Here is an 18,880-nt window from a genome sequence, read left to right as displayed (position 1 = left end):
AGGCGAGAAAAAAACAAAATATAACACCCGGGGCCTGATCAATTGAAGGAAAATACCTTGAATGACAATAGAACAAAAGGAGCTGTCAAAAAACTATTCACTAGAAAATTGTGTTCAGAAATGTTCATTTTAAAGAAAGAATTGATTGGTGACAACGGTTTTGTGAAGAGTAAAATCTTGTCGAAGTGCAAAATAAGGAATGCAGCAAAGTTATTGTAGATATTTCCACAAATAAAAACACCTGAGACGCGGTACGTTTGAAAGTTTTATACAACTAACAAGTAGTTTACTGATCATGCAAACGTTTTGCCACACGCACGCTTTTTTAGAATCTCTTTGTTGTGTGAAGTAATTGTTGTATTGTTCGCAGTATTTTCTCCTCCCTCCCTCTTGAACGAACATGAAACGAAACTGCAATTCGATTGAAGTGAATCCATAATCATGTTATTTACGAGCAGGGCTGACACGCACCTTAATGGCAGAGATTAAATGTTGATCTCTGGCGTCTAATCCAGTTTGTAAGCACTTTTCTGAGTAATGAAATGTTTGTCCAGTTATATCTGGTGTATTTTCTCGTGACACCGAGTAAACCGTCACATTCAGCCGTAGCAGCTTATCTCTGTGATCGAGGATGATTCAACCCGGGAAGGATGTCGTGATTTTGCGGTTAAAACATTAAAACCCACATGCCTCTTGACGAGTGTCTGGTTTGTTCATACAAATGCAAATGAAACTCACATAGTCAATTTCAGAATGAAGGTTTTGAAGTACTAATCACTTGTGATTAACCAATGACAAAGCAGAGATTTTATTCAGCGATCAATCAATCTATTGGAAAAGTACACTCACCAAATTGGAGGATTTATTTGATCTCTATCTAAGTTACGCCGAACTTTGTTAACAGTATTTGTGATACTAGCTGCAGAAATCGAAAGTGAAATTCTTAACTGCCTATATGAACATGCAGACTGTGCGTGGGCGCGCTCTTCAACACCGGGAGTACTATGTGGTTTAATAACGTGCGTCGGAACTTGGCCTTTTCGTCTGCGTAATTTGTTTTTTTGTTAGACGCAATTAGGCCACCAGAATCACGGCTTGCTGTGTTGTTGCCAAGCCAAGTAACGGAACTAAAAGCAAATGGGTCATGTACAAGTTGCACTCAGGCTCCCTTGTTTTTTCATAGATCTGTGAAAGATGACGAAATGATTCATTTGGGGGACTTTATTTCTAGCAGAGTAAAATGAGAGAAGGTGCCAGTTATGACTAATTACGTCGTAAAAACTATTGTTTGACTAATTTGATCAAACAAACTGATATGGATTAACAAACAAAGTTACCGCATTACCATAAGGATTTTGAGCTGACTGAAATATGAATTGAAAACACTGTCCAAGTCTCAGTTTTAAATAACATTCAACACATAATTACGCAAGAAAGCAACACGATTTTAACTATACACACGAAGTAAATTTAGACATTTGAAAGAAACTAGACGCTGAAAGATTTCGTATCTAAAACTCCTAATTATGGCTTCAGCCTGCTGTCTGCTGAGTATCCAAATTGTGTGGAAAAAAGGAAGAAATGTGAGAAGAAAGAAAAGAGGGAAAATATGTGATCATTTACTAAAGGCCTCATTTAAAACTTGTCCCAACATGGTTCAATTTCGAATGAGAGGGAATATGCCAGTCAGCATGGCCTATTTTGCGGCTGCAATGAGTTCAACTGCTACAGGATTTGGATTTCTCTTGAGGAGCAAAACGTGGTGTGACCCAAAAAATACCTGTTTATATACAGTACTGTAATGATATCATTTGTATATCGCGTGCAAAGAGCTCATGCTAATGAAACTTCTATCCCACTCCCGAAATGGTTTTTGTCCTCTTTTAATACGCCCACGGAAAAACGAGAACAAGAGCATTTTCATAAGCAAACGGAAAACAGTTTTTCTGAGTTAGGTTAATGCTAAAATTAGCCTTCTAAAACCTCTTCCTTCAATGTCCGGCAAATTGAAGTACCTTGGTGTGTATTAAACGTTTGTCTTTGAATACATGGCAAAGTGAACTAATTAACCTAAAAGATACTGAACATCAAATAGCACGTTTTTCGTTACCAATATTCTGCAGAGTAAAATGTTGCAGTCTTGACGTTAATCGAATCTAAACAAAACACAACTTCCTTCCTTGAAATCTTTAGCCTCAAGGCGAGTTTACTCCCTCCCCCCTCCCCCACTGTTTTAAACATGAATAAGTAAGGTCGTCCGACTCTTTCATGTCACTGACACGGATCTTGGATCTCTTAAGTGACGACTGTATAAATCTAATGTTATACAACAAATGATGACAATAGTAGTGTTAAAATTTAGGGACAAAACGTGGGAACAATTGTTTCACTGTAATAAAAGCCGGTTATAACGGGTTATAGCTGTACCAGTTTATGACGTGTGTTAACAGCCAGTTTTCAACAGGAAAAACACGCCCGGCAAAATCTTACTAAAAGAAAATACTAGCAATCTTTGGATATTAAGACCTTCAAGGTTAAAATTGGCAGTTTCTTAAAGCTCAAGCTGGAAATACTAATACTGCTAAAGCAAATTGAAGTGTCTGTAGCCAGGAGTTTTTGGGATATTTGCGTCACCACTGAAAACTTAGTACTGTACTCTGTCAAAAATAGAAGCCTTGGCGAATATCAGGAAAGTGCTGCCCTTACAATTGATTCATTAAAAATTTATAAAATTCAGCTCGTTATGTTTAAATTAAGACTCACTCCTTTGTTTTCACAGGTCTTTCCCTTCCTGAAACTGATTAAAAATAGTAGTGCTGTTGTTTTTAAGACAAAAGAAGTGAAAGAGAAAGAAAAAGTTGCCTCTATCGAACAAGTTGTTCAATCGTTATGTCACGAAAAATCAATTTGATATATTTATCACGTTAGTAATTGAATATTATATTTAAAGATCAGTAGTGACAAAACTTACTCAGTGGCCAAGTTGTTGAATTGTTACGCGCGGAGAAATAGTCCCGTTTTAACGGTTAGAAAACACTGGTAATCCAGTTTGTTCTCTCACAAGTCACTGTGTGAGAACCACTATTGCGTGATGCAATTCGTCAGCAGTTTAATTTCCATGGCAACTTTGTTGAAAATGATAAGAGGCTTTTCCGCCTTGGTTTTACTTGTGAGAAATTTCTAAATGTATGTGAAAAATTTAAACCTCTATCGTTGATATCTAGGTAAATCAAGGAGCAGATACGTTTTTTGAGTAGCTAAGTTCCTTTGTCAAAGAAGACAAAATTAATAGAAAGTTGACTCGGTAAATTTTGTTGTAAAGAGTTACGGAAACCAGAGAACAAAAAGAAACCTAGTATCAGACAAAACAGGATATAAAACTATATAACTGCTGCGTGAACAATACAAAAGAATTGTCAGCAAATTCTTTAAATCGGTATTTATGATAAAGATAATTTGAATAGCGGATGATGAAACAAGTTCACATGTGATGATGAAATTACTTACTTCTGTATTGAGGAGAGTCATCTTTAGAGACAAATTCTCACCAATTATCGATCTGATAAAGATTAACTTCTTTTGAGTTACGTATAGCTTAGTTCTAACTTTGTTAGCAGTATTTTTCTGAGGTACTGTCTTTTACAATGTGGACCGCGTTGTGTGCCAATTTTTGAGTCCGCGCATGAAATCCTAAATTGTGACAATCTGAAATGACTAAAAGCTCCTGATCAGAACTACCTTCTCTTCCCGTTTGATTTCAATATTTTGCTAAACGAATTTGGTTTAACAAATGGAATGTGAAAACCTAAAAGGCGGGAAGTCTAGCTTCAAAATGACTCATCAAACTGAGACCATGGCGTGAGCGAAACGTTGCATGAAAAGGCGGCGGGCGCCGTCATCGAGCCATTAACAAGTGACCGTGGTGCTAAAAAACGGAAGGCCGCAAAATTGGACAGCAAAAGAAGCTAGTTATTTAGACAAGTGAGATAATATGACCTCTGGAGAAAAACGACTGAAATCACCACCAAAAATAATTACTTCCTATGACTTGTGTAATGTTACTCAGTCTTGCGTGTTATATCGAATACCGTCTGGTACTAATGTGGTAGTTTATTTTGAAATACCGCAACATTTAATTTTAATGTGAATAATACAGACGTTTAAAGTTTGCTTCTTTTTCCTGAAAAATGCAGTTGTTAGCACTTGAAGCATATTTCCACTAGTCGTTTTACATCGAAAGTGCAGCGAGTGAAACAACAATTTTTGCCAATGAATTACTCTCGCTTTCTGAAATGAACGACAAAATACTAAAATCTACAACATGGCACAAATTGCAAAATAATAAACGAAAGTTTCTCGGCGTTTATACATTTAATCGCGTTGTTGACAACAACGATAATCTGAGGAGACAATTTAACACAGTTGCTTGATTTTCAGAAGTGAATAGGCAGGACTTAGCTTACTCTGCGGGTGACGAAGACACAGGTAAACTGGTGATAAAATTGTATATATATATAAAGACGTCTCTTACTATGTTCGCTCACAATAATCCAGTCTAGAAGGATATAATCAGAGATGTTAATTTAAACACATCTAATGGTTAATGAAGTGATAAGCATACCTTCTCAATTATTCTGAGGACGGCTGTGTATGAATTCTTCAATTTCTCAGTCGAACATACAATCCTGCTTAACATTGCTATAACACTGCAGTTGCCGACATTTCGTTAAGCTGGTCTATTATGAACACAACTTCACGGAAACCATCTTATATTTGTCACGAGGAAACCGTTATCATACGTAGTTGGTTATTTCGTCAGTCTTTACGTCATTAATTTATACCTCGGCTATTTTCAGAGTGTTTTCTTTGTTTCAGGTTGCATTAATATACAATCTTAAGTGGCTAATGACATATTGGTTTCTGGAGAGTCTTTGAACGTATTGTTCCCTTGTTTTTAATTAATCAATTTACGTCAAAGATAACAAAAAGTCGGAAGATCAAACTATGAAACGCGAGCCAACGTCACGCGAAAATCAAGCCGAAGACTGACGGAAACCTTTGTTATTTTAAAATGAGTCATTTTCTGTAAACCGAATACCGCACGACCAAAACCGAGGGCCAACGAATACATTTAAAAGTGGCGGCTTGTTCGTGGCAAGTCGGGTGTCCTCCGAACAAGATCCGAAAACGTCCGAAGTCTTCACGGCTGGCCGGTTGAACGGCATAAACAAATATTTGTTAAGCCGAAGAGCAATGTTTTCGCTGTATGTTTTGCCTTCTCAGTACGTTTCTTTTTAACTTAGCTTCCTTTTTTTCTTCGGCAAATTTAAACTGCAATAGACATTTACCAGGTGAGTCTTAAAACTCCGAGTTTCTTGCATGAGACAACCAACGAATTAGCAATCGGTCCACATTTGAACTTGAGAGGGAAACCACAATTGTTTTTATATTGTTAGTAAAGGACAAAAAGCAAACTTTGCCGGAATAACAGGAAGAATTAGATGAGAAACTAGTTTATCCGCAGATGCAGAATTGTTTAATTTTTGTTTAACAATGATATTTAAACCAGATGACTCTCTCACCGAAGTGATTTTTAGACAGTTCCTGGTTTGTTGGTTTGTAATTCTCTGTGCCAAGTGCTGTTGTTCGCGGCTGACGTGGCATGTCATTGAAAAAACTATTTCTTCCGGAAATGACAATGCTATGATCATGATGGTGGAGGCGCTACATCATTGTGCAGTTATACTGAACAAGGTATTCACCATTTGAAGGGTTTTGTGAACCCAAAAAGTCCACCAAGAGTTGTAATAGATTTACACTTACGAAAACAAAAGCATTTTCGATTTATGTTCAAAAAACGATCTCCATTTTATTGTTTAATTCTGTTAGGTTCAGTAAATACAGGACGTCGCATGAATGTGAGTGCTTTTTGTGATTTATGGGCACGAGTGATGTTTTGAAAGCTTTCAAAGATGTACGAGCCGTTATTACATCGGAAACCAGGGGAAACTGGATCATGGACTGATTTCCTCATAACAGTCTTCACTACTTATGAGCTGCTGATTAGTGACTTCCTTCATCCGTTGGTGATGTTGGTCTCACGACTCGAACCCACAGCGCAGCTTCTTGTACAAGACTTTTTTTTTACATTTTCAATTAACGCAAGGTAAAATAGACTTTATCCTCACAGCCCGGCTTAAGAACGTCGACTGAGGTACTTCTAAAACAATTCAACTGAACATCTCCGATAACTACCCACTTTTAAAACATCACGGTTCTCAGTTTTCTTGACCATAAGATAAGTAGATCCGCCAGTTCTTTCATTCTCTATCCACAAAACAGGTGTATCCAGCGCGAGCATTCGAGCAAAAATACTTATAATGTTGTCTCCTGTGTTTCCATTCAGGATAATTTTGTGCCCTTTACAGACAGATTTGTGTTCGGATGCTTAAGCTGAAAATTAAGTTGCGGAAAGTATTAGAAACGAATTTTATTTCCCGAATTTTACTAGCTTTCATTGGTTTTACGGAGATGCTAGCTGATAAGTTGTCTCACTGCTCAAATAGAGGGGTCTGAACAACTTGGGATCAAAGTCAAACGCGCCCGATAACCTTGCTTGCTTCGCGTTACCAGGGTTACCAAAAATGTAATTGAGAATTTGGGTGTGAGGGCTCTTCGTTGTGAGGTGGGATCACTATTTGCACGCCTACGCGTTCAAAAGGCATCTTTGTTGTTAACCTTTGATAAAAGGGTCACAACGAGATCTATCAAACTTGGCATTTTATAAGTCTGTAAACCTTGACCTTGGCAACGAAAGACATGTAAATCCCATGTCTTCCAGACCGACAAAATCTAAGTTTTCAATCCTCTGCAAACTGTTATAATGCACTCCTTTTAAAAAGAGACGCCAAATTTCCATATCTTGTTGCATGCCGGCATATTCTAGAGTTAAAAGAAGTCTGTACCGGAGAACTCCCCGAAACAAATCACCAGTTACGCGAGTCGAATTTCAGTTTTTTTTCATGTCGGACCAAAATTAACTGTTAGCGAGCCTCTTCAAGTGGTACATGTTACTAGGTGTGTTTCAAACGTTACTTGTAAAGGGAAATAAATACCTAATAAACTGTGTGGATCGAGACGGAAACCAGTGACAATGGCATGGCAGTAGGATGTCACGGTGACGTCGCGTATTACGCGTGCGGTCTTCCTGTCAGATGAGAATTATACGTCAGTGAACAGAAATCCTTGACAAGATCAAAAAAATTGTGAAATAAAAATTAAACAGCTGCGAAAAGTTTTTAACCCGGGAGTGTGGATATGACCTCAGTTGTAGGATAATTTTGAATATTAATTCCCCCCCCCCCCCCCCCCCTTCCACTTCAAAGCAGTCTTGTTTCAACCTTTTCGTTCACATTTTTAGCATTTATGTCACGGTTGATACGCTTAGTAGTAACTGAGCCGGATAAAATTGTTTTTAAAACAGATTTTTTGGGTTTTTCCTTTCGCTGATGTTTCCACCATGATATTTAAAATTAGTAATAGTTATATAGCCTTGCTCTCATAAAATGATGTTATAACAGCATATTGCATATATTACATTATGCAGAACGTAGGACAGGCCGAAAGGTGCTGCGTTTTCGTTGAGTTTCGCACTTAACATGTGATATATTCGCTCTATTTGCTTTTTGGAGAAAATACCTGATTTACAATCCGCTGTTGTAAACGATCTTTTGCTTTTGCTTGCTTTGCTGTGTTTCGCAGGGCACTACTAATTACCAAACAAAACCAGGTTTATTTTATAGCCAACTCTAGACCTCATCGACATTTGTTCTGAAATTTTTCACTTCCGGTTGACGTCAGAGACTCAATAGGAAAACAACATGGCGCCGCTGCCAGAACAAACTACAGTTTGTTTGCTTTGTATTCTTTTCCGCAAACAAATCTTGTTCTCCTCGTCACGTAGAAGTGGAGCTGCTTCTTCTTTCGCAAGCGTTTGAGAAAGAGTTATTCGAAAATGTACCTTTTTTCCGCGAAGACAAATATCAAAACTGGTAACATTTAAAAACTATAAAATTAAGTTGATTGTTGTATAAGTCGCCTTAATAGTTCTGTTTCCTTTATGAATATTGATTTAATACAAAAACTAATTAAGTCATCTGTAACACTAAAGAATTGAAAGAGTCTGTTGTTTGAGTGAATAGAGCTCAAACACCCACATTCCCGTAGATTTTCGATGTAATATAAATGCCATCAAAAATGTTTTCGTAACCTTGGGATGGCCGGATAAAAACAGGAAATGAAGACAAAACGAGAAAAAGAAAATATTTCACGGAATTTTTCATAATTAACAACAATGTGGAGTAATTCTTTGAAACAATGGAAAGTACTGCAACGATCCCGTATCTTATATCCGAATTACCAAAAATATAGTATTATTTTTTTTCTTCGTGGTGGTCAATGGGTATTTAGAGAGAAGCGATCAATTTTCTTTGACGTTTCATTATCCCGGTGAGGAAGAACCTTCTAAAAGGCCCAAAAAGACTTTGAGAGACTGTTATTGTGTAGGGGATTCCCATTTGTCGAGAAAAATGACAGAAATTTAAAACATTTCTACAACTTCGCGCTTCCTTTCTGGCCGTTTTTGAAAGCACAATTTTTAAACGCCCACTGTTTGAAAACACTTTGCCATCTTGCCATCCGCATATACGGTGTATTCATGCAACTTGGAGTACGAAGCAAATTGAACTCAGCTAAAATGATCTTTCCGTGTTTTTTTTCTTCATTAGTGGCGACAGTGATTGCTTGGGGGGGCGAAATGACCAGCCTGTCTACGCCAGTCAAATTTTCTGCTCCACAACACGTGCGCATCAATGTACGGTTAGAAGGGAAAACAGGACGGCATGCTTGTTTTAATTGTATGCGGTTTAAAAGAAAAAGAAACTAACAAAAACCTAGGAACATGAAATAATGAAAAAGTAATATTCTCCGACATGGGTATTGAAAATCATTAAATACGGGCGGCTGTCAAGATGGAAATTTAAAATTACGACCGAGAGAAATACCCAGACCATTACTAAATTTAACTAAAAGGGTTATGACCGCACTTACCGCTGTACCCTGATCGGCGTATACTTAACACTATGAGTATGGTCAAACTTAAACTCAAGCATAATATATCATATGTGTCGGCCAAAACAAAGATCTTCAATGCATTACCTCTTCACCTTCGGCTGAAAAGAAAACCCCACGGCTGTCACTATCTTCCTGAAATACAAAGGTAAAGATAAGATAAGATTATCCAGGGTTATCTGATGAAGCAGAGACTAGCAGATGAGCAAAAGGTACAAATAGGTTGTTAGCGTGCAAGTTAAAACGCACTGCAATTAAATTGCCGCACCAGAAATTATCCCTGGTTGGCGCTTCCGTCGATTTCTGAATAAATCTTGATAAATCTGTATACCTTTTCGTGCCAGAAAACTACAAAATTTTGGGTAAAATGAGACTGCCGTAAGGCTTGCATTTGAAGACAGGGAAAGATATTTAAACCAAACTAATTGCAGGACTGACACTACGGCAAAGGGCTTATTTATTTGGGCCAATATTGCAACTAGTACAACTAGTCTTCTTCAGGGCCAGAACTACAATCAAGAGATCCAGCAACGGAGTGTATTCAGAGCAGTTTATTTGAAGTCAGTAAAAAAAAAAATAAATGGTACATAGGCTGCAGAATCCTACATTAGATTACATAACCAACTTACCGACAGGTAAATCAACAAAAGTGACTGAAAGTGGATGAAGCCTCTCAGCTTTGTTTTTGGAAAACAAGCCAAGGAAACTTTACCATCCAAGATCAAGAGCAGGATGCAACTGAAATAGTAATGATAAGAAAAATCAGTTTATATTCAGCACAATCTGCGTGGAATGAGCTTCTTCTTACAATAGTTTCACTCACTCACGTCCCGGCAAACTATCTTGGATTTGTTTGGAGTGTATTTATCTGATCAATTTGTCAAAGCCTTGACAACTGTATGAACATCCCAAGACTTCAAACGTACGCTCACATACTTTTTGAAACTAAAGAATTGTATTAAACATCCGTGAAGGAAATTACAGCTGGAAAATGATAAGTGGTGCGGCCAAGCCCAACCGAATTGTTCAAATGTTTACGTAAAGCTTCTTCATTAACACACTTTGTTTTAATTTTGCTTTAGGAACTTACTGAAATACTCTACATGCTTTCCAAAGTAAACAATATATAGTTGTATGTCTGTTCAAATTGCGCTTTTCCCATGCACCCCTTACCCAATCACATCTGTCCAGGTTTTTCCCGAATGTGGTAGGTTTGAAATCCTCATTAAAACAACCCTTAGCTCGGTAATCTCAGCAAGTCGTGGAAGTACTGCAGAGAGCGCGGGAAGGCGCTAAAAAACATGGGCGCGCAGAGCGTGCAAAAGCTACTTTTAGCTTGTGTAAGTGAATCAAAGTATCTAATTTGTAGTAATTAGAGCTTGTCAGGACATAGTGCAACCAAAAACGTTCAGTGCAAATGTCGTTGATGTTTTTAATGAAGGAAAGCATGGTCATGATCAAGTGTCAATGCTGGGATTCGTGCGTGACGCCTGTCCTTGTCAAAGTTTAGGTTTGTGGATTGGCTTACTGGCTGGCAGTCACACATCGATTTTACTGAAAATTGAAGCTCCTTTTTGTGGATGAAAGAAAATTATTAAAGATCAAGATGGCCCTTACTGCATGTCACAAGCTGCAGAAAAGAATCATTATGAAAAATCATAATTCCTCGTGAGGAACGCAACAATCTTCAGATTGCATTCTCTTGACCGTTTCTCATGTTTTCTTATTCTGCGTGTATGTTATCATAAGCCGTTAAGGTAATTTCCTCTAAATAAAAGTTGTCGTGAACATTTTCTCAAACTTTCAGTAACTGTTAACTAGTTTGTATAACAGTTAACTGTAAGGAACGCATCCTAGCAAAAAGCGAGGGAAGCTCGTAGAACGAGTTCAAACTGTATCTCCGGATGACATAAACCATCGCAAAGAACATTGAATGATGCCTCTGTTACAAACTCTCTTGACCGTTTCTCATGCGTTTTCTTATTCTGTATGCATGTTATCATAAGCTGTTAAGGTGTTTTTCCTTTAATAAAAGTTTTCGTGAAAATTTTCTGAAACTTTCTGTGCTGTTAACTAGTTTGTATTGTTTCAAAAAGTGCAATAAGAAACACAGGTCACCGTGACCGCGAGAAAGCTACAATACAATCCACTCAAGTTACTCCATGATTGCTTGCAATATTCACTTTCAAATATGAGTCTATTTGATCAGTTTGTGCTACGTCTGGCGGGAACAAAAATTACACAGATCAATCAGAGATTTGGAAAACGTTATACATTGAATGTAAGAGTCATAAACGGCAATTAAAAGATATTTTTTTCTTGTCAGGAAAACGCAATATGAAGCAGTATTGACCCAAAAAGGTTCTTTTGTGAGTGTTCTCATCTCAGTATCACTATTTTATGTCCGTGAGTGATGAGAAACACCGTGTTTCTTGTGATAACAATTTTTTTGTCGTAAATTGATCTAAGAATTTTGAACATAAAGAGGATAATAGCTGAACTAAAATAATGAGATAAAAAAGATAGGTCACGGTGCCCTACTAGGAGGAAATAACCATTAAGTAATTGGCTGGGCTTAAGCCAGCTACGTGTCTAACATGCGCGTTAAGCGCGCGCAATTCAGTGCACTTCAGTGGAATCACTTAAAGGACGGTTTATGACTACGTGGGAAAAGCAGATCTTAGCAAGGGCCATGGAAATTCAAAAAGAAAATTTGGGGGAACCACGCATTTGTTATAGATAATTAAGCAACGAGCATCAGCTGAAAAGAAGTAAAATACAAAGCAGTGTATGTTTTTTTTTTCCAAATTCAAGCTTTATTATCTCTTAAAAATACATGGTTACCCCCAATTTTCTTTTTGGATACCAAGAACACTTTCTAAGTTCTGCTTTCTCCGAATAGTTCTAAACCGCGCAAAAATATCCCTGTATTAGTAAGCACTACCCATAGGAAACCCGAGTATCTCGAGATTAACAATAGTAGGCAACGTCCTTAATATTCGAAATATTCACGTTATGAATAGTAAGTAAGTAAGTAAAACCTTTATTTAGACACGATACAAGTCAACTATTAACTTACGTCATCATAGGGGACCGTTTTTGCATGATGGCAACCGGGCCTCAGCTTTGTTCTATAAAAAAACTATAATTACTGTTATAATTATTATTATTAAAAACTGGATCATTATGTAATGCATTTCCAGGGATTTAATTGGCTTAGCGGCCACGGTAAATGAGCCATTATACCATGCCCGAGAAATATCGACCTTCTGGTTGTTCTTGCAAAGCGAAATCGGTAAGGTCTAGCAATATTTCGTGATTGTGTTTAATAAAACAATTATTCTACTCGCGCTTGTTGGATATGAGATGAAAATAGCCAACGAGGCGCGTAGCGCCTTGTTAGCTATCTACAATCCCATATCCAACAAGCACGAGTGGAATAATTGTTAATTATAAAATGAACTGTGTAAAACTCGCGTGTTGATTGGTGTAGAGGAGTTTGTATCAGAGTATGGACGCATGAATGACGTCATCGAGTAAAAAAAAAAGTATTTTTATAGTGGAAATGCACTTAGCTACCCAAAGCTACCCAACCCAGAGTAGTGTTGTGGCTCACGTGATTGGAGTCTAGAGTCCAGCCAAAGTGATTGGTCAACAAAAGTTTGCAAACTGTTTTGGCGAGTAGCGTACAAACATAAGCAAATTTTCGCACTGAGGAAAGCAAAAATGTTCGATGAAAAGTCGGACAAAGACCGTTGCAAGTGACCTCAACCAGGTTAAAAGATCTTAAAAAAAGCGAGAACTTTGTTGTGATGTGGAACAGAAATCCGGTAATGATGGCGAGTAATCAATTACAAATCACAGTGAAGCGATTGACATGCTGTAATATTCTTGGGTAAGAAATTCCTTCTGGAATAAAGATTAGTTTTGAAAATATTGTTAATATAGGATCACAATTGCGGGTGTGTAGTAGTCTAAAATTTGCTTGAAAGTTTTTGACCCGCCTCAGTCAACGTGATGCTCGCTCACGTGGTCAAATGTCTTAGTTATTGTATAAAAAAGGATTTCATTTGGTCATGGGTCTCTACTGTAATAACGCACGGAGGACATAAAAACGTTGTAAGAACATCACAAGACAGTAAAGCTACTTGCCTGCGGCGCTTAGTGTACTTCTTTTTTCTTACCACATTTTGACGTCATCTGTGCGTTATCAGAATACAAACACACGGCAAAATGAAAGCTATTTGTTAAAGTTATTACTGAACACTTATGTTTACGTTAGAATTTAAATTTCAGGAACCGTTGTTTTCTTTCTTTGCACTGAAGGCCACTAATTGCAGTGTAGTTGTACTAGTCAATTTATTGGTCTTATTAAAATTGCTCTTTCGCCGAGTGTGCAGCTTTGCAATCAGCTGGTTTATTTACAGTCTCACACGAGCATTTCTAAAACAACAGAATCAGCAGCAAAAAGCATCAGTGCGAATTAGCTGTACGTTTACACGCTTCGAAGAAAGAGCTGTCATATTTCGTGAACAAGACTGCAACATTAAAAGAAAAAAAAAACGATGGATGATGAAGAATTTTTTAAAGTCCAGTTTTCCACAGTTGTGTGCCCAACTGTTTAGATACACATTGAGCGTTGATGTCGTTTACATCTATGACGTCAGTAAAGCGTGCACTCTCGGTCCCAGCTCTTCCCGTGCGCCAACGTGGGAACGACAACGTGGGATCCTAATCTTCCCCCACACTTATATTGCAGTATTATGACATTGTAATATTGTGCTAGGAAGATATCGATGTACCTGGGTTCTGGGAATACAGTTCCAAAGTTTTGAACAGTTGCATACCTAAACCCTATTTCAAACCGAAAGGCACAAGAATTTGTGACGTTTCTTTTGCTATTTTGGACCGAGATCTGTACCCCATTACACCATTACGCCAAAATTGCATTCGATGCAAAAAACCCCTTGTTTCAGACCCAAATGATCAAACTGTCTGCCGTTTCTCTTCCCTTGACGCTTTCGGGCATCAACCTATTCCATAACGGAGTACTCCCCTCCCCCCTGTCGTGGAGGTCTAGGTAGGCTGTAAGCTAGCTTTTTCCAACGTGAGATAACCTTGTGTTTATTTTTATTGGATGTTGTTTCCGATTCTCTTTTGAGTACATTTCCCTTCATTCTTCCGGTGAGCCCACGTGTCTAAGTGATTTCGTGCAAATGACGTACACACCGGTGGGAATTTTTCTAGTTATCCGTTAACGGCTATTTTTGTTTCATCAATATGTTGCAATTGATGATCGAAAATCAGACTTGAAGGCTGAAGTGACGTGTCAAGGGATCTCTTTGGAATACCAACTTGGAAGGCTAAATCAAATATTTGGGTTAAATTTTGATGAAAGACGTAGGTTTTATTTGTTGGAATTTCACACGGGACCAGTTCATAAAGTAATTCCCTATAAACCATTAGGGAAGCTATGATTTTCCGAAAGGAATCGGCTGATGAAATTTTTTGTCATTTAAAAAATCAGAACAAACTCTGTCGCCTATATATCTTGATTATTGATATATAATACCAATACTATTAAAGCAAATTAAAGCTCCTCATACTTTTAAGAGAGAAGTTAAAAAGTTCATCTAAAATCAACCTAATCCTTACGAGGCATGAGAAGTCTAGAAATTCAATGATATAAAACATTCGTTACAACTCTTGTAAATGTTATCTATTTAGGTCTGTTACATGTATGTATCTGCCTTATCCTCACTGAAGATGGCCACCTTTATTGTATAATTTACTACAAAACCAATAGAACCAAGGGTGATCTCCCATGAAAAGCTCTTACAAGCTTGCTGAGACCATCCTGCTACTAAATAAGTAACTGTAGATTGAATTGATGGAAGTAAGAAAAGTGGCAAAAGTAAATAAAGTGAAGTGAAGTGAATAATTGCAACAAGGCCGTTAAACGATCTGGAAAACGGAAGTGATTTTAATAAGTATTGGCGTTAAATTTTTGCTCCATGCTCCTGGATCTCAATCAACGAAAAATTTAATACCAACTCCACATCAGTGGTTTTTGCGAAAAAGACAAAAAGCAACTGATCAGCCACATCTAGGCCGAATGCAAACCATTTATGCTCTCTTCTGAAATATAAAGTAATGTGCTTAACTTCCTTTCGATGTTAACCCTTAACCTCCCACGAAGGCATCCATAAAGTACAACAGGAAATATTAAGAAACCACATCTCGTCTGGAAGTTCACTTGTAAACAGTATTTTACCAGTCAATATCGAAGTATCTTTAAAACTAGTTATTTATTTCTTCTGCTTTAAAATCCCGTTGCACAAAACAATGTTCATGAAACTGTTCAATTTGCCTAATAACGGCCTTATCAAGGAAAATTGTCTTTCGGATGAAATATGCTCAATTTAGGAAATGTTAAGCCGAAGAAAGTAATTCCAGCAGTGGAGGAAGATTGGGTGTCTATAGAGATAAACAACCTTGGTTATTCTTTTGGCGAAACGTAACCTTCTAAATTTGGACAGATGAGATTTTCAGATTCTCAGTTTAATTAGTGTAATACTGGATCCCAAGCCGTGAAATGCAACTCATATATTTTGTTTCAGGAATCTGCCGGAATATATTTGAGAAAAATTGGTCAAATTGCCTCGAAAGTATAAATGAAGTTTCCAATCTTACTCCCAAATCGTAGTTAAGTTGTCGCATAAATAATTATGGTCTTAACGTTAAAGAAAAAAAAATTGTTTTGTTCAGTTTGTTACAGTGACCAAACCACGCAGTACTTAAAGTTGTGCATTCATGCTTGAATTGATCATTTCCGTTGTTGGATAAATTTAACGATCGAGTAAACTTTGTGGAAGTTTTGTGAGGATGTTATTTTTTTCCTGAAAAGAGTGGGATTGTTAAAGTGTAAAATTTTTTAAGCGTTACAACATCGCCACAAAACGGTTAGCTGTCTTGTGGTTATTCTTGTCCAGATATCATACATAGTGCAGCTAGCAAATCGGGTATAAAAGGGTGTGAAGCTGCAGCAAGGAGCCATGGAAAACGTCTTAGTTAAAAATCAAGCAAATCAGATTAAAGATAGCAACACATTGGACTAGATATATTCTGATACAACGACAGGTGAACATGAATTTGGTAAGTGCGGGGTTTTTTGTGCAAACCAATGAAGAAAATATTGACAAATATTAGCCGATGGCCTCGGGATTTATTTCAATTTTGAAAGCTGTTCTTTCAGCAATGAATAGTTTGTGAAGATAGGAGATAAATGTCCAAGGTGGAGCTTGCTTTTGTGTAAAAGGGAAATTTTTATTTATCGAGGTGTAGTTTATATAAAATGAAGTGTCCGAAATGGAGAATTATATGTAAGGGTGTGTCCATCTGGGATTTATAAGTAACATAGTTCAAACGCACGAGTGATGGATTGCTTTCTTTTTGCAGTATGCACTTCTCACTGTTTTTATCATTTTGGACGTATGTCAAGCAGCTGTACTTCAAAACGATTCCCAGCATTCATCGGCATCAGTAGATCTCTTCCCTTCTCGGCAGCGACGCTCTCCGTGTCCCGTCAACCCCGACCCACTAATAAGCTCTATGGCGCAAAGAGAACCTTCTTTACAAATTGACGCATTTCTTTACGGGGTGAAGGCGAGGGCTTTGCTTCAGATTGCGCGCGATGGCACAGTCAATGGAACCTTGGACACCACAAGTAAATACGGTAGGACGAAAGATGCTATCTAAATAGTAATTATTATAAAATAACGGCAAGTTCAGCTTAACTATTGCTGAAACTGTAGAATATGACTGGTCTTTCAAGGGCGGACTGATGTTTGATAGACCTCACTGCAACTAAAAAATTGTCAAAACAAACTTGAGTTGGGACTTTGCCCTTTATAAGGTGATAGAAACATCGAGCTTGTCATCTAATTAGCGGGTACGGCCGCAGATTTCTAAAGCATCCATTGTCTAAAAGTGTCTAAGAAAATTCTAAAAATACCGCCAGAAGATCATTACATCTGCGCACTTTTATTGAGCTTTTTGCTTTGATCTTCACAGACAATCCAGGTTGGTTTTTTGAAGGACATTCAATAAATGCAAATAAGACAAAATCGTGTTACCAACTCGTGTACCTAACAAATTCATAAAGTTGGCTGTTTACATGTGAAAGCAGACTCAAGAACAGTTGGCCTACTGTTCCCGAGAAATAGAAATAGTGTGTATTCTTAAGAAGAAGAAAAAAAACCAGCCCTTTAGTGTGGTCACAAGCTCGCGTTTGACGCGCAAATGTGTGAAATCATGATCTTGAGTTTAAACATAGGAAAAAAGTTTATGGTGGAAAAAAACTATTCTAAACTTGGAGGTTTTGTCGTGTGAAAAGACAAACTAAACGTGTTTAGTTTGCTGCGAGAAGGCTGTTGACTTTTTTCCGTACCATTTCAGCCAAACTTCAACTACAAACTATGGGAAGAGAGCTCGTTCGTATAAAAGGAATTGAAACTGGTCGATATGTAGCAATGAACATAAATGGCAGTCTGTATTCGACGGTAAGTTGACGTTTTTGTTTATCATAATGCACTTAAATGTCCATGAAGGTACTGCCAAATCATTGTTAAACACTCAGTATCACTTTGAATGCTCAGAGTACAATTAATGTCGTGCCGGCAATGTTGGCCCAGTAATCAGAGAATTAACTTCTATTGCCACGAATTACAAACTATATTACTCACGACTTGCCCCCGTCTGGCTTCGTACCTCAGACGGTAGAGCAACGGTTGAGCTAATGCGGAGGTCGTTAGTTCGAGGTCTAAGAATTTTTTTCTTTGCCTCGCGGTGGTCTCCCTCTTCCCTTCACCTCAGCACAGCTACCTCAACTTTCATTGCAGAGTTAATTCTCTGGTTCACCATGAGTATCAATGTTCAGTTTTCCAGATATTATTTATGATTGAGTCTGCAACAACACCCAGTTTGATTTTTTGCTAAAGCTTTTATTAGTTTTTTGGGAACTCCTGACTATTTCTATGCACATGAGCGCATTTATAAGGTTAATTTACCTCCATTATTTGCCATTTTTTATCATGCAAGTGTTGAGAAGCATAAATTTTACTCTTGGGGTTTTATGTGCCATATCTTGGGTTCAATTCTATGCGAATTTAAAACTTGGGAGATGGTGTGTTCGATGCATTTTGTGCACCACGAAACCTCCTTTAGAGGTCTCAATTCACCAGAAATAACCATTTTTTGTTGAAAGTAGGAAAGGTATCTAATACTCTTATTAATTTATTCACTCAAATAACGGCAACTTTTCTTATATTTGACAGGCTTCACCAAGCGACGAAACAATGTTTATGCAGACGTCAGACCTAAGTTCTAAACCTTCCTTTGCATCAGCGAAATATTGTAAAATAGTGCTGTACGACATGTTTATATCACTAGGAAGAAATGGTAAAGCAAGGAATGGCAAAACAACTAAAGTCGGCCAGAGAAAAATAGAGTTTCATTGTTTTCGTGCTCAGCGAGGACAACACTCTTTAGCTACTTCTGCGGCGTGTTGACGTACCCACTTAAAAAAAACATTCTCTGATTGTTTACTGTTTTGTAATGTCTTGAAATAATGTTTATTAAAAGGAATAGGTAACCACCCCTGCAGACAAATATGATTGACTCAAGTTATTCCTGCGCCCTGATTACCCATAATTGCTTGCAGCTTCTTTGATCAGCTCAACAATACGTTTGG

General features: G+C 37.6%; 1 protein-coding gene across 1 annotated transcript; it reads left to right on the top strand.

Annotated features, from left to right (window-relative positions):
* Positions 1-16,151: 16,151 nt before the first annotated feature.
* Positions 16,152-18,880, top strand: LOC146488552 (fibroblast growth factor 1-like). Its single transcript, XM_085116592.1, has 4 exons — positions 16,152-16,284; positions 16,588-16,864; positions 17,587-17,690; positions 18,465-18,880. Exons 1-4 carry the CDS (start codon positions 16,276-16,278, stop codon positions 18,696-18,698), a joined length of 624 nt encoding a protein of 207 aa, XP_084972718.1. The 5' UTR covers positions 16,152-16,275; the 3' UTR covers positions 18,699-18,880.

Source organism: Pavona decussata, unplaced genomic scaffold, assembly GCF_977016875.1.
Source record: "Pavona decussata unplaced genomic scaffold, jaPavDecu1.1 SCAFFOLD_9, whole genome shotgun sequence".
Lineage (NCBI taxonomy): Eukaryota > Metazoa > Cnidaria > Anthozoa > Scleractinia > Agariciidae > Pavona > Pavona decussata.
This window is presented reverse-complemented; position numbering and strand designations above follow the sequence as displayed.

What these genes read in the sequence shown, in the direction of transcription:
- LOC146488552 (XM_085116592.1), top strand. An exon ending in GGACACCACAAGTAAATACG is followed by an intron (nt 16,865 to 17,586) that starts GTAGGACGAAAG and finishes GTACCATTTCAG; the next exon opens with CCAAACTTCAACTACAAACT. An exon ending in ATGGCAGTCTGTATTCGACG is followed by an intron (nt 17,691 to 18,464) that starts GTAAGTTGACGT and finishes TATATTTGACAG; the next exon opens with GCTTCACCAAGCGACGAAAC.